The sequence below is a fragment of the Falco naumanni genome, chromosome 17 (assembly GCF_017639655.2).
Source record: "Falco naumanni isolate bFalNau1 chromosome 17, bFalNau1.pat, whole genome shotgun sequence".
In the NCBI taxonomy this organism is placed as follows: domain Eukaryota; kingdom Metazoa; phylum Chordata; class Aves; order Falconiformes; family Falconidae; genus Falco; species Falco naumanni.
This window is the reverse complement of record NC_054070.1, coordinates 4728164-4739264: the sequence shown is the minus strand read 5'-3', so window position 1 is coordinate 4739264 and position 11101 is coordinate 4728164. Positions and strand designations below refer to the sequence as shown.

General features: G+C 43.2%; 1 protein-coding gene across 1 annotated transcript; it reads left to right on the top strand.

Annotated features, from left to right (window-relative positions):
- The first annotated feature begins 13 nt into the window (after positions 1-13).
- On the top strand, positions 14-10766 carry LOC121098570 (testis anion transporter 1-like). Its single transcript, XM_040616719.1, has 6 exons — positions 14-254; positions 2818-2953; positions 7263-7438; positions 8808-8957; positions 9192-9274; positions 9636-10766. The coding sequence occupies exons 3-6, from the start codon at positions 7283-7285 to the stop codon at positions 9826-9828; spliced, it is 582 nt and encodes a 193-aa protein (XP_040472653.1). The 5' UTR covers positions 14-254; positions 2818-2953; positions 7263-7282; the 3' UTR covers positions 9829-10766.
- The last annotated feature ends 335 nt before the right edge of the window (positions 10767-11101 follow it).

Genomic DNA, 11101 nt, shown 5'->3' with positions numbered 1-11101 from the left:
GCGTCCCGCTCCCGCCTTCCCCTCACCTCAGGGCAGGGGGCGGGGGGGACGACGGGGGGGATGGGGGCGCGGTGCCAGCGGCCCTGTCACCGCCTTCCCGCCCTGCTTCTCTCCCGCCTACCCCCTCCCCCGGCTCGCTGAGGGGCGGGATAGCCCCGGGAGGTGAGCTGAGGTGAAGCGAGGCGCGGCGGCGGTTCGCTCAGCCGGCAGCGAGCGGGGCAGGGTGGCGGTGAGGGGAGACACTGCCGCTGCAGGTAGGGCGGCTCAGAGCGACGCCCCCACCGCCCGCCCCGCCCCGAGCGGCGCAGCCCAGGCTGGGCCTGGCCGCGGCCCCGCACACGCACACACACACACACACACACACACACACCGCTCCGCCGCCACGGCTGAGCCCAATCGCCTGTCACGACAGCTCTCGCGAGAGCTGAGGCGCTCAGGGCAGAGATGACCCAATATGGAACCAGCGCGGCGGGCTCTCGCGAGAGCGGCGCCGCGGGGCGGGGCCCGGGGGAGGTTGGCGGGTGTTTCCCGGGCTGGGAAGGGGGGGGGCCGGCGTGCACCTGCAGCGCTGCAAATACGCTAAAATTTGGGAATTGCTGCTGCTTTTTCGCCTTTTCGCGATCCCTGCTTGGTTTTCCTGTGCGGCTCACCTTAGCGTGTGCTTTAGATAAATATTTTAAAAAGGGAAATAGATGAAAAAGCTTTTCTAAGGCAGCATTTCTGCAGGCCCAGGGTATCCTGTTAGGGTGAGTAGCAGCCCGCCATGGAGTACCTCAGGGTAACCGTAGCTCTAGTGCTTCTGAAGTCTTACAAGCCGGTATTAATTGCTCTTAGAAGCTTCCTAAGGACACTTTGTTCCCTCCCAGGGGCTTCAAGCCAGGAGTGATGGGGAGTGTTAAGCTCTCCCTGCCCAGATTTCCCATTGTCCTGATCTTCCTCTGTGTGTTTGGAGAGTAAACTATTTCTTAATACCGTAATAGGCCTTGCAATATCAAAGATCTGTATGTGCTTGCTTTCAAGTACATGCCTAAGACACAACGAAGTCATGACTTACTGTAACAAGCAGGTTAAGCATGTTTTGGAGTGGAGCCCGCGGTACCTTTACCACGTAGTAAGTACAGAATGTCACAGCAAGTAAATAATGTTAAGGATTTGAGTTTAAGGCCACTTAGCTTTTGATACTAAGCTTGAGGAAGATGCGTCTTGTTAGCAGTGCTGTGCAAGACAGGCACATTTTGAACAGGGTATGGAAGCCTGCCTTTAAAACATTTGGCTTCCCATGTAAAAAGCCTTTTTCTTTCCCTGCACAGAGTGGGACCCTGCGCTCTGCTGCTGTGAGTCATTGCTGAAGTCTAAATGCGAACAGCTGAAAGTTACCACTGCTTGCACCTAAAAAGCACACACTTCTGGCGTGCTGGGGGTTTTGTTGCCTTTAATTTGCAAACTCTAGCTTCATATTAGTTTTGCTTGTTGTATTACCTTGCCTTGAGAAGAGCTGATTGTGCTCAAAGATGTCAGAAATGGCTAAGGCTTCAAAAGCTCGTACTGGGTGTGAGAAGCTAATGAACAAAATTACTCTTGAACTCACCTGTGGAAGACATTGATTTCTCTCTTCTGTCAGAGAGAGAAACTATGCCCTAGGGATGGAGTGTGTTTGAAACTTGCCTACTGCTAGCTCTCTTTGTGGTTTAGAATGACCGGGGCATGTGTACGTGTTTGTAGATGTCTCACAAAACAGTAAGTACTGTGCTGGAGTCCCTGTTGCTGTATTAGCAATAGCAGATCTCAGTGATGCAAAGCACCAGACCTGTACAAACTGATCCTGGTGGTTCAGGAAATGAAATACGAGGAGAAAATGTAAATCCCAATGAATTTTTTTGCAGGTTTTGAGACTTTAAACTTGGATTCAGGATAGATTCACAGCTGCTCACTCACAGCCTTTTTATATTTCCTCTTTTCTTTCTTTGTTCTGCCCATAGCAAAAAAATTTGTTCCTATATGTCACCACCCTTCTTACATGTACTTTCACTTGGTAGCTCTGGATTTGAATTTTTTTTTTCCTGCCTCAGCTGTTGGTGTGACAACTTTGTCACTGGACCTTGACTTACACAGTATTAACTCTGGGAGCTCACATCTCACCTACTCTGAGTGACAGTGACTGAATTCAGATCTCCTTCATGATATTAAAATTCTGAGGAGTGTCACTCCGAGATCTTTGGGATTTAAAAACCTGAGTGGTATTAGATACTGATTTTATACACCAAGCTCTGGCATTTGCAGAGCCTCAGAGTTAGCTGTTCTCTGACTAAGTCTTTTTCCTCCAGGATTGGAAACAAAGAGAATTCAAAATTTTTCCTCAGCTGTGGTAGGTTTATGGAGAAGGACTGTATTTGGTTCCCTAAACATGGGCCTACTTTTGGGATCACAAAATGGAGGGGATGCAGACTGGTCTTTCCTACAGGGTAGGGACAAGGCAAATTCCAGGAGGACCTGGTGTTCCTGCAACTCATTTGGCAATTGATTTATTTGCTTTCAATATCAGCACATCTTTCGTGGATTTCGGTCTCCAGAGCCTTGCTTATCCCTGCTGTAACTACAGGCTTCACAGGAGTTATGTTGGGATGGACTGATCACGTGTCATACTTTTTGGTTTGGTTTTAGTAGGTATTTCAGTCAGTGACTGCTTCTCTCTTGCAGTCTCACTGCCAAGAAAGAGAGTGTTCACTGTGGTCTCCCACATTTGCTGTTTCTCTGGTTTTAACTGACTGTTCAGAAGGAAAATATGGTGCTTGACAACAATACTGTTGGTACTTACAGGCAACCAAGCAGATTTCAGGGTCCAAAGAGAAATGCAGACAGAGGAGCACTTCCAGGCATACTTTGAAAGAGAACCATCCTCCACCTTGGGTGGAGCGCTACAAATCCTTCAGGAGAGCAGACAACTACAACGCAGGTGAGTTCTATGCCAGGAATTTATCAGGTGCAAAGGAACTAAGGAGGCTCTTCAAGCCCAAGTGTAAAAAAAGTTAGTACCACAGCTGGCAATTAAAATGCTGAACTGCACTCATTGATAACCAAAGCAGAACACTCAGTACACAGCAGCTTGCAGCTGAAACGTGCAAGATCACTTTAGCGCTGATCTTTACCCAAGTTGCTGTTTGCTATCTGCGAAAGTGTCTGTTCACTTTAGGACCGTGATAGTATGAGGGATACATGCACCGTAAAGAGAAAGTGCCAATAGTTGTAGTTCCCTCCAGTGCTTCCCTCATCCTAGCTGTCAGACACAGGCTCTCATTTGCTTTTTTCTTATTTGTGTATTTTGATACTTTTATTTCATAAATTTCAGGAGCCTTTTCCTGTTCCCTCTTAGCTGAAGACATGGAAAGTTGGATAATGGTACGACTGGGATTGACTGAACTGCTCTGGCATTATTTTGGAGCTATGGTCCTGTGTTCTTTGGGGAGAACGGGTGAGGCTAGGGTACTGATAAAGCATTACTGCTTCCACAGCCTCATTTTCCCATCTGCCAAAATTCTCTTTTGGGTATTATACCAGGAGCAGAAGCATCTCTTCTGCCAAAGGAGCCCTGCAGGCTCACTAGAAGGCGGTCTTTGTTGGCAGCATAGGAGAATTCCTGATGCTCTTCCAGCAAGGCAAATATAATAAAAAATAGGGAGCCTGTTCATCAGCTTCCCTGTTAGTTTTGTTTGACTATGAATATCTCGGTTTTCTTTCTCAATCTTTTTTTGGATTCAGAGTGGACTGTCAGCTGTTATGGCTGTGTAGACTCTATTATAAAGTCCTCCTAAGAAAGTAAATACAAAATCTCTGAATCATCAGTTATATGGGCTTTGTTTCAGCATGTGTGCTGAACATCTACTGAAACTTAAACTGTTGTTTTGAGACCATGGTAGGACTTGAGACTCAAGTCTAGCTATGGGTGAGGTTCCGTAAGGTGTGGTGAGCTAATCTAGCAGCTTGCTGCTGCCAGAAGGGACAGGACCACACAGGGAAAGGGAAGTAGGGGAGCCAGACCTCTCTCATTCTGTGTAACTAGCTCTTACATCAGCTCAGCTGTTTGTGGGACTGCAGCCTAAAACGATGGGTCACGTCTGACTTAACACTGCTGTAAAGTAATTTCCTGCTGATAAGTGAAGGCAAGTGGAGCCATAGTTGGAGTTGCTATTATGTTTTCTCGTTTTCATTCACCATGAAGACTTATCATCAAGATTAATCTCTGTAATAGTGAGATCCTTTAGATTGTGCAATAGCCTTCTGTTCTAGCGCTGTCTTTTTTATATATTAAAAAAAAATAATGTAAGAAGGAGATTGGATGAAGTTCTGGAGTCAGAGAAACAAAATTACTTGATGGAAAAGGGTGAATTGTGTATAATTATGACATGTGATCTACAGCTAACAGTCTGTCTGTTCAGACACACCTGATGCAATAAAATAAATCTTGCCCAGAGATCAAAGGGAGAATTTTGCTCTAAAGTCATAGCTAATATTATTGAAAACTTTATCATTGCACTTGATGCTTAATAAGAAAATCTCCATATTCCCTCCCCCAGCTCATCATTTAAGAATCATGTCTGCCTTGCTTCCTCATACTCTTTTTTTTTTTTTCCCCCTGTTTCTTTTCCACTTCCGTATCTCATGTGTTTTCTCTGTTCTCCATTTTGTATCCACTTGTCAGCCCAGGGATTTATCTCTATAGTGTTAACTGGGGTCAGTCCCCACAGCCACTGTTCAAGGCTGCCAGAAGCCTTGGGCAGACACTACATCACTTACATCTGGTTTGTAAGCAGAAAATCACCAACGTTGCCAGGGGATTAAAAAGGGGAAGAAGGAGCCACAGGACTGTGGGGTTAGTTGGAGTTTACCTACTGGAAATTCTGATTCAAAAACATACACGCAAAATAAATCATCTTGGTCCAGTCCTGCTTGCATCTCCTTGTTAAATAACGTAATACAGGAAATTTTGGCTGTGTTTTGGAGGTAGGACAGGTTTGTCTTTTTTTTGCCCCCCAGATCTAGTGTTTGCATGGGTTTTTTTCTAGATCAGAATAGGAGGAATCAAAATACCATCTCCTATTTTTCTGCGGTGTTAATGAGGTCAAGTAATTGATGCATTCAGCGCTCTGGGCTCCTGTGCTGACAGACTAGCATATGAATGGCACACAGAGTATTTGCGATTCAGCTGAATGGAATGTAAAGGGAGGGGGGTGCCTATGTAGGATTCATGTTATGTGCCAGCTGGATCTGCGGAAGGCTAACGCCTGTGCGGGCTCACGGTATATGGTATATGGTGCCTGCAGAGAGCTAACTGTAGCAGTATGGCTCCTGTGCCTGCAGAGCATCAGGCCGTGTGAAAGTGCTGCAGAGAGAAGTGCTTTACAGATTGTAAAAGGTATTGCATATAGCTTAGTTTATCTGATTCTTTTCAGCTTCTCCTGGGGAAGGTGCAGAAAGATCACACTCAAAATGTTCCCTGTCCTGAACTGGCTGTTTTCATATCGGTTCAGAGAATGGATCTTGAGGGATCTACATGCAGGCCTAAGTTCTGGGATGTTTCAGATTCCTCAAGGCAGGCAGAGAGAAAAGAAAAAAACTTCTAGCTTCCTTTGTCTATCATGCTTTTCATAATCTGTCTCCTCTGTGTGTTTCTGTTCTTTCTAGTGTTATCAGGTTATGTGGGAACTTGAACTTTGGAAGTTCCTTAAATCATTAATCTATTTATTTGCATATTTGCAGGAGAACTTTTTTCTTGTAATCAGATGTCACATGGTTTAAATCTATTTATTTGCATATTTGCAGGAGAACTTCTTTTCTGTAATCAGATGTCACATGGTGTAATTTCAAGGACAGGACACTACTCAAAATATAACCTAATAGCAGCATTTTCCTATATTGCAAACAGAATAACACGGCCTTTAAAATCCACCTTACAAAACCAGGTCTCTTAGATACTCACCTGCATAGCCACCCCACTAATAGATGGCCTGCAGGAAGAGTTGTTCTGCTTCTTTGTCTAATTTCTAGTTAGCAAGGGCTCGTGTGGTAAAACAACATTGGCTTTTGTCACTAACTGGCCTGTCTTTATCAGGTCCTAAACAGCTGGGTTTTTCATAAAGGTGGTCAGGTTTTCATCAGCAAAATTTTACTTAAAAATAGTAACCAAAGACAGAGAGCCTTCCTAATTTGCTTGATTTTAGCAATAGATTTTTGCTTTTCAGGGCCTTTAGGAATTTGGCTGACCAGGTTACCTCTGCCAAATACCAATGGCTTCCTTTCTGCTGTCTGCTGCTCGATGATACATGTTATATTCGGGACTTCACATCATATCTCAATTAGTGAGGTTTATTTTGTACTGTGAAATGTTTCTGCAGAACTTAGAGATTATGTTCAGTGCTGCTTCAAAAAGCTGGCACGATGTCCTATCTAACAGGTGGATGTTACTTAGGTGAGAATCCAGACCCCCCGGATTCCCAGTTCATTGTTGTTCCACTGCTGCAGCTGACCTGTGGTGAGAATTTCACCAAGTCGGTCAAGTTGCAGCTGCGAGGTGCTTTGTACCCCCGTGATGTGAGCTGATCGAGCTCCTGTATCATCACGGACACCAGTGCAAAGGTGATGGCTGGAGTGTCATGGAGCGTCCTGTGTCTCCTACATGGAGGACCAGTGGAAGCTGCTTCACATTTACCCCTAGGATGTTACTGTGAATCGTGATTTGGCTTCTGGTGTTCCCCACGGTTTTCTAGATGCAGTTTCTTGCCATGGCTGAACTGTTGATGGGTTTACATTCTTAATTTGTTAAGAAGCTACCTTATTAAAATGCTGTTTACATGTGAGAAGGGCCTTCACATTATCATAATAAGTGGGTATGTGGGGCTCTGGCCTCTTACGTAACTTGGCAGTTCCTTCTCTGACTGACTTCATTTTTCAGCCTCTCTGGCAGCTTATTGTCATGCATCCATTTTCTGTGCTTTACATTAAAATCCTTGTGCATGTGACAAACTGAAGACTTCGCTCATAAAATAGGGATCTGAAAATTTCAGGCAGGACTTTGAAAACTTTAGGTACTTACTCAGAAACAGTGAAAATGGATTATATATGTGGATTATATATATGAATGACAATAGACTGTCTCATACTGCACAGACTGATGGGGAGGGGAGAGATAGATGTGTGGTTCTAAGGTAAGTCTTTGTTGCAACACCTCAGGCAGTTCTATTTTCTGTTCTCTGTTCTGTTGGTTCCAGGGTCGTTCAGCATCCTAAATATGGTGCTGACAAGCATTCTGAAGTCTCATAATTTCAACCAAACATTGTCCTCTAACAGTTCACTGAACAACTTCTCAGACCCGACATTTATGAAAGATTACATGGAGGCCTTCACACTTACCGCATCAGTAACATTTTTGACTGGCATCATTCAGGTAGAAGAAGAATCTATTTTATATCCTCATATATATATGATATATAATGATACATCTTAATGATGTATCCTTATGTGCATTCTTCATACAAATGTAAGGACTGGAACTGCTTGCATATCCTTAGAATAAATACTAAGCTTAGCTCATTTGAATACGTATGTTGTGCAAAGTGGAACATGAAGGTCTGTCTCTTCCTGTCATGCTGTCTGAAAAAGATACGATAGGTTAAGATTAATGTGTTCGTGATTAATGTAAAAAGTAAATGGTTATCTGTTATGCTGACCAGTTCTGCATTATGTGGACCCTTAGGTAGTCCTGCATAACTGCACACACTTGATGTAAACTGCTATTTTGGTTTGGCAGTGTCTGACTTTATTGTGCATAATGCAAATAGCATGTTCAAATAGCTATCCATCATGTATGGCAGGGAAGAGTCATGCTCTTCAAATATGAAAACAAGAAGGACAGGTTTAGATAATTATATCGCATCTCACTTCTCGTTTGTTCCATACAGTTGCTGCTAGGCTGCTTTTGCCTGGGGTTTGTAACAACAGATGTGCCGAAGACTCAGTGATGCTTACCTCACTGCAGCAGCGCTGCATGTCATTGTGTCACAGTTTACCTTTATTTTTGACATCATGCTTGACTTCCCTAAGAGGCCCCTGGAGATTTTCTATGTGAGTCAATCCATTATTAGTCGAAGAAATACATGCTTCTTGGAAGGGAAAGAAAAGAACACCTTCAGAAATTGAAGGCAATTTCAATCTAAGTCAGTTGCTAAGGGATATTTGTGCAAGTCTCAGCTGTGGTTTACTTCACCTTCCTGTTGCCTTGAACAGTGTTTGGAGCTTATTGTGTTACATGCAAGAAGAAAACTCTGTGCATATTTTTAATTACTTATGTAGCTCTATTATATATTTTCAGCATGTCTGTAATTGTAGTAAAGCAAAGGAAGGAGAAACAGGTATTTTTTTTCCTCAATAGGTCGTCATGGGCAAGCTGTTGGGCACACTGTATCTTTGTCATATCTGTCAAAGAGGCAGCAGACTCGAAGCTAAAGACAGGTTAAAGCTAATTCATCCTAATTTACTTTAATAATGTCAACCAGGCAACTTGAGAGAAAAGTAGTGTAAAAGAGAGAAGAAGGATGGTACTAGGTCTGAGCTGTTTGTGGCAGTGTTTTCTCTGCAGATACCAATAGAAAAGTTAGGGTTTTTAAATATTGTTTTGCATCATTGTTCTTCTAACTGAAGATACCACCATAGCAGAAAGGGTGAGTTGCAAATGTCAGGGCAACCTATGTCAGTCTCCTGGAATATAAAAATAGTTGTATCTGACTCTGATCCTGTCTATGATGATTCTTTTTCAGAATCTATTTAATTTCATCCTGGCTCTCCCAAAGGCTAATGCAACCAGCATACTGCTATTTTTGCTCAGCGTGGCCACACTACAACTCAGTACATCTATCGTGATAACTTATAAACATATTCCTATTGCATTTCCTATGGAACTTCTCTTGGTAAGTGATCTTCAAAATGCCATTGTGATAACTGAAGTAACAGAGAGTATAATATACTTTATTTCAAAAAACATTTCACATATTACTTCAAAATGCTGTTACTTTCACACACTGAATCTGTGCTTAAGTCCTTTAAATACTCCTGCAAGATTAACTGTCTTTAGATGGACTGTGTACAGTTTCAGGAGCAAATGCTGTATAATCTCTGGTATTACTTCTTGGTTTCTTTCCCAGATTATCAGAGTCACCATTATTTCTAACCGCATTCATCTGCATGCTGAATCTAGTAGGGCTGTGATCAGTATGATTCCTCAGAGGTTAGTTATCTATGCTGTTTAGCAAGTCATACTTTTGAGGTACGAAAGAGATGCTTCAGCCTTTTCTTGAAATCTGACATAGGCTGACTTTTACTGGGAAGCACAGCTAGAGGAGTAACTGTTCAAGAATTTTAATTGCATCTGTCCAAGCACATGCAGTTTTCTGTATTAGATTCAGGTTTCATTAGTACACAAGAAAAAGGAATTTGGGAATTTGCTTTTTTATTGTCAGGTGGATGTCTTACAGATTGAGAGCATCTCCTGTGGGGTGCTGGATGCCTCTGGTGACAGTCCTGGGTTTGAAGTTAATGTGGAGAGAGCTCAGAACGGGTCTAAACTTATCTGTTCTCTGATCCTGTAGGTTTCTGCCTCCTACACCACCAGATTTATCAAACCTGAGCAAGCTCATACTGCATGCCTTCTCCCTTGCTATTGTAAGCTATTTCCTTCTTGTTTTTGTTGGGGAGAAGTACGCTTCACTTCACAACTACAATGTTGCCAGCAATCAGGCAAGAACAAAACTACTGTACTTCCTAGGCCAAGAAGCAAGCTGAACTCAACTTGCAACGCCACTAACTATCTGACAGTGGTAGAAATGTAAGGACGGAGTGAATGTGCCAGATGATGGTTTTGTAGCAACTTGTTATCCTTCCCTATGGAAAGTGGATGTTTTAAGCCAATAATGTGAAGACCAAAACATGGCCACCTTTAGCCAAGAGGCCTTTGTATGTTCCCAGTGATTGGGGTGAACCTCACACACACATAGTGCTGCGGCCGATCGTTGAGGACCATTGCTGCCATGAATCCATGAGACTACAGAAGCATGATAAATTAATAGCTGAAATTGTATATGGCCAGAGCAGCCGTAGTTCTTCTCTATATGTGGCTACTATCCCGCTGTATGGATTCTCTGCCCAGAGTGATTCCTCTGAGAGGCTTTCAAGCTAAAACTGTTTAATTCCCAGTGTGATAGACTTAGTAAGCATTAGGTGTTTTGCACTGCTCCATGTTTAGCTTGTTGTGATGGCTTTGTATCTTTACTGGAATGGAACTAAGCCAGTAAGGAAGCTGCCCTGACTTCTTGAAGCCTCTGGGGATAAATACGAAGGGAATGTCTTTTCCACTCAGCTTTTGTCCAGGTCTACTATGCTACACACTGAGATTTGCCACATGTTAGCTTGAAGGTCAGTGCTTCATAGCTTTGGGGTTCTAAGTGGATTTCTTTGAAAGAAGGGACTGAGTTTTTGGGTCCATGAGATCCTCAGCTGTGAAAATTGTATGCCTTTTAAGAGAGCTCATTTAACCATGGGGGACCTTGCTTTCGAGAAGGTTTCCTGAGCTTAGCGACACAGATGAGCAACCAGCAAGTGTGAACAAAAGGAAGGGAATTCCTGATAAACTATTTCTATGAAGGCAAGTAATTCGTTTGGGGTTTTCTCAGCTTCCTTCTGTTTCTGTTTTACAGGAGCTAATAGCTGTGGGGCTATGCAATATTTGCAGCTCATTTTTCAAAAGCTTTGTTGTCAGCTGTGCTATTTCTGAAACCATCATTCGAGAGAAGACGGGTGGAAGAACACAGGTGAGCTGGGCTGGATTGGTTTAAACTTCCAAATCTTCATCTGAAATCACTGTATGCAGAGTATAGGCTGACATTTAATCTAAACAGTTTGTGAGAGATAAAAGTTACCCATCTTGCAACGTGAATTCAGATACCCTCTCTGTGTTGTTATATTATGTACTATATTTACATGATATTTACAGCACATGATGTGCCATGAAGGAAGCTGAGGTCCTGTGGGGAGAATAGGGTATGTTCATGCAGTTTAA

Excerpts from the sequence above, each read along its gene's own strand:
- LOC121098570 (XM_040616719.1), top strand. The coding sequence starts at position 7,283 with ATGGTGCTGACAAGCATTCTGAAGTCTCATAATTTCAACCAAACATTG. Across the intron at positions 7,439-8,807 it reads TTTTGACTGGCATCATTCAG|AATCTATTTAATTTCATCCT; the intron begins GTAGAAGAAGAA and ends ATTCTTTTTCAG. Across the intron at positions 9,275-9,635 it reads ATCAGTATGATTCCTCAGAG|GTTTCTGCCTCCTACACCAC; the intron begins GTTAGTTATCTA and ends CTGATCCTGTAG.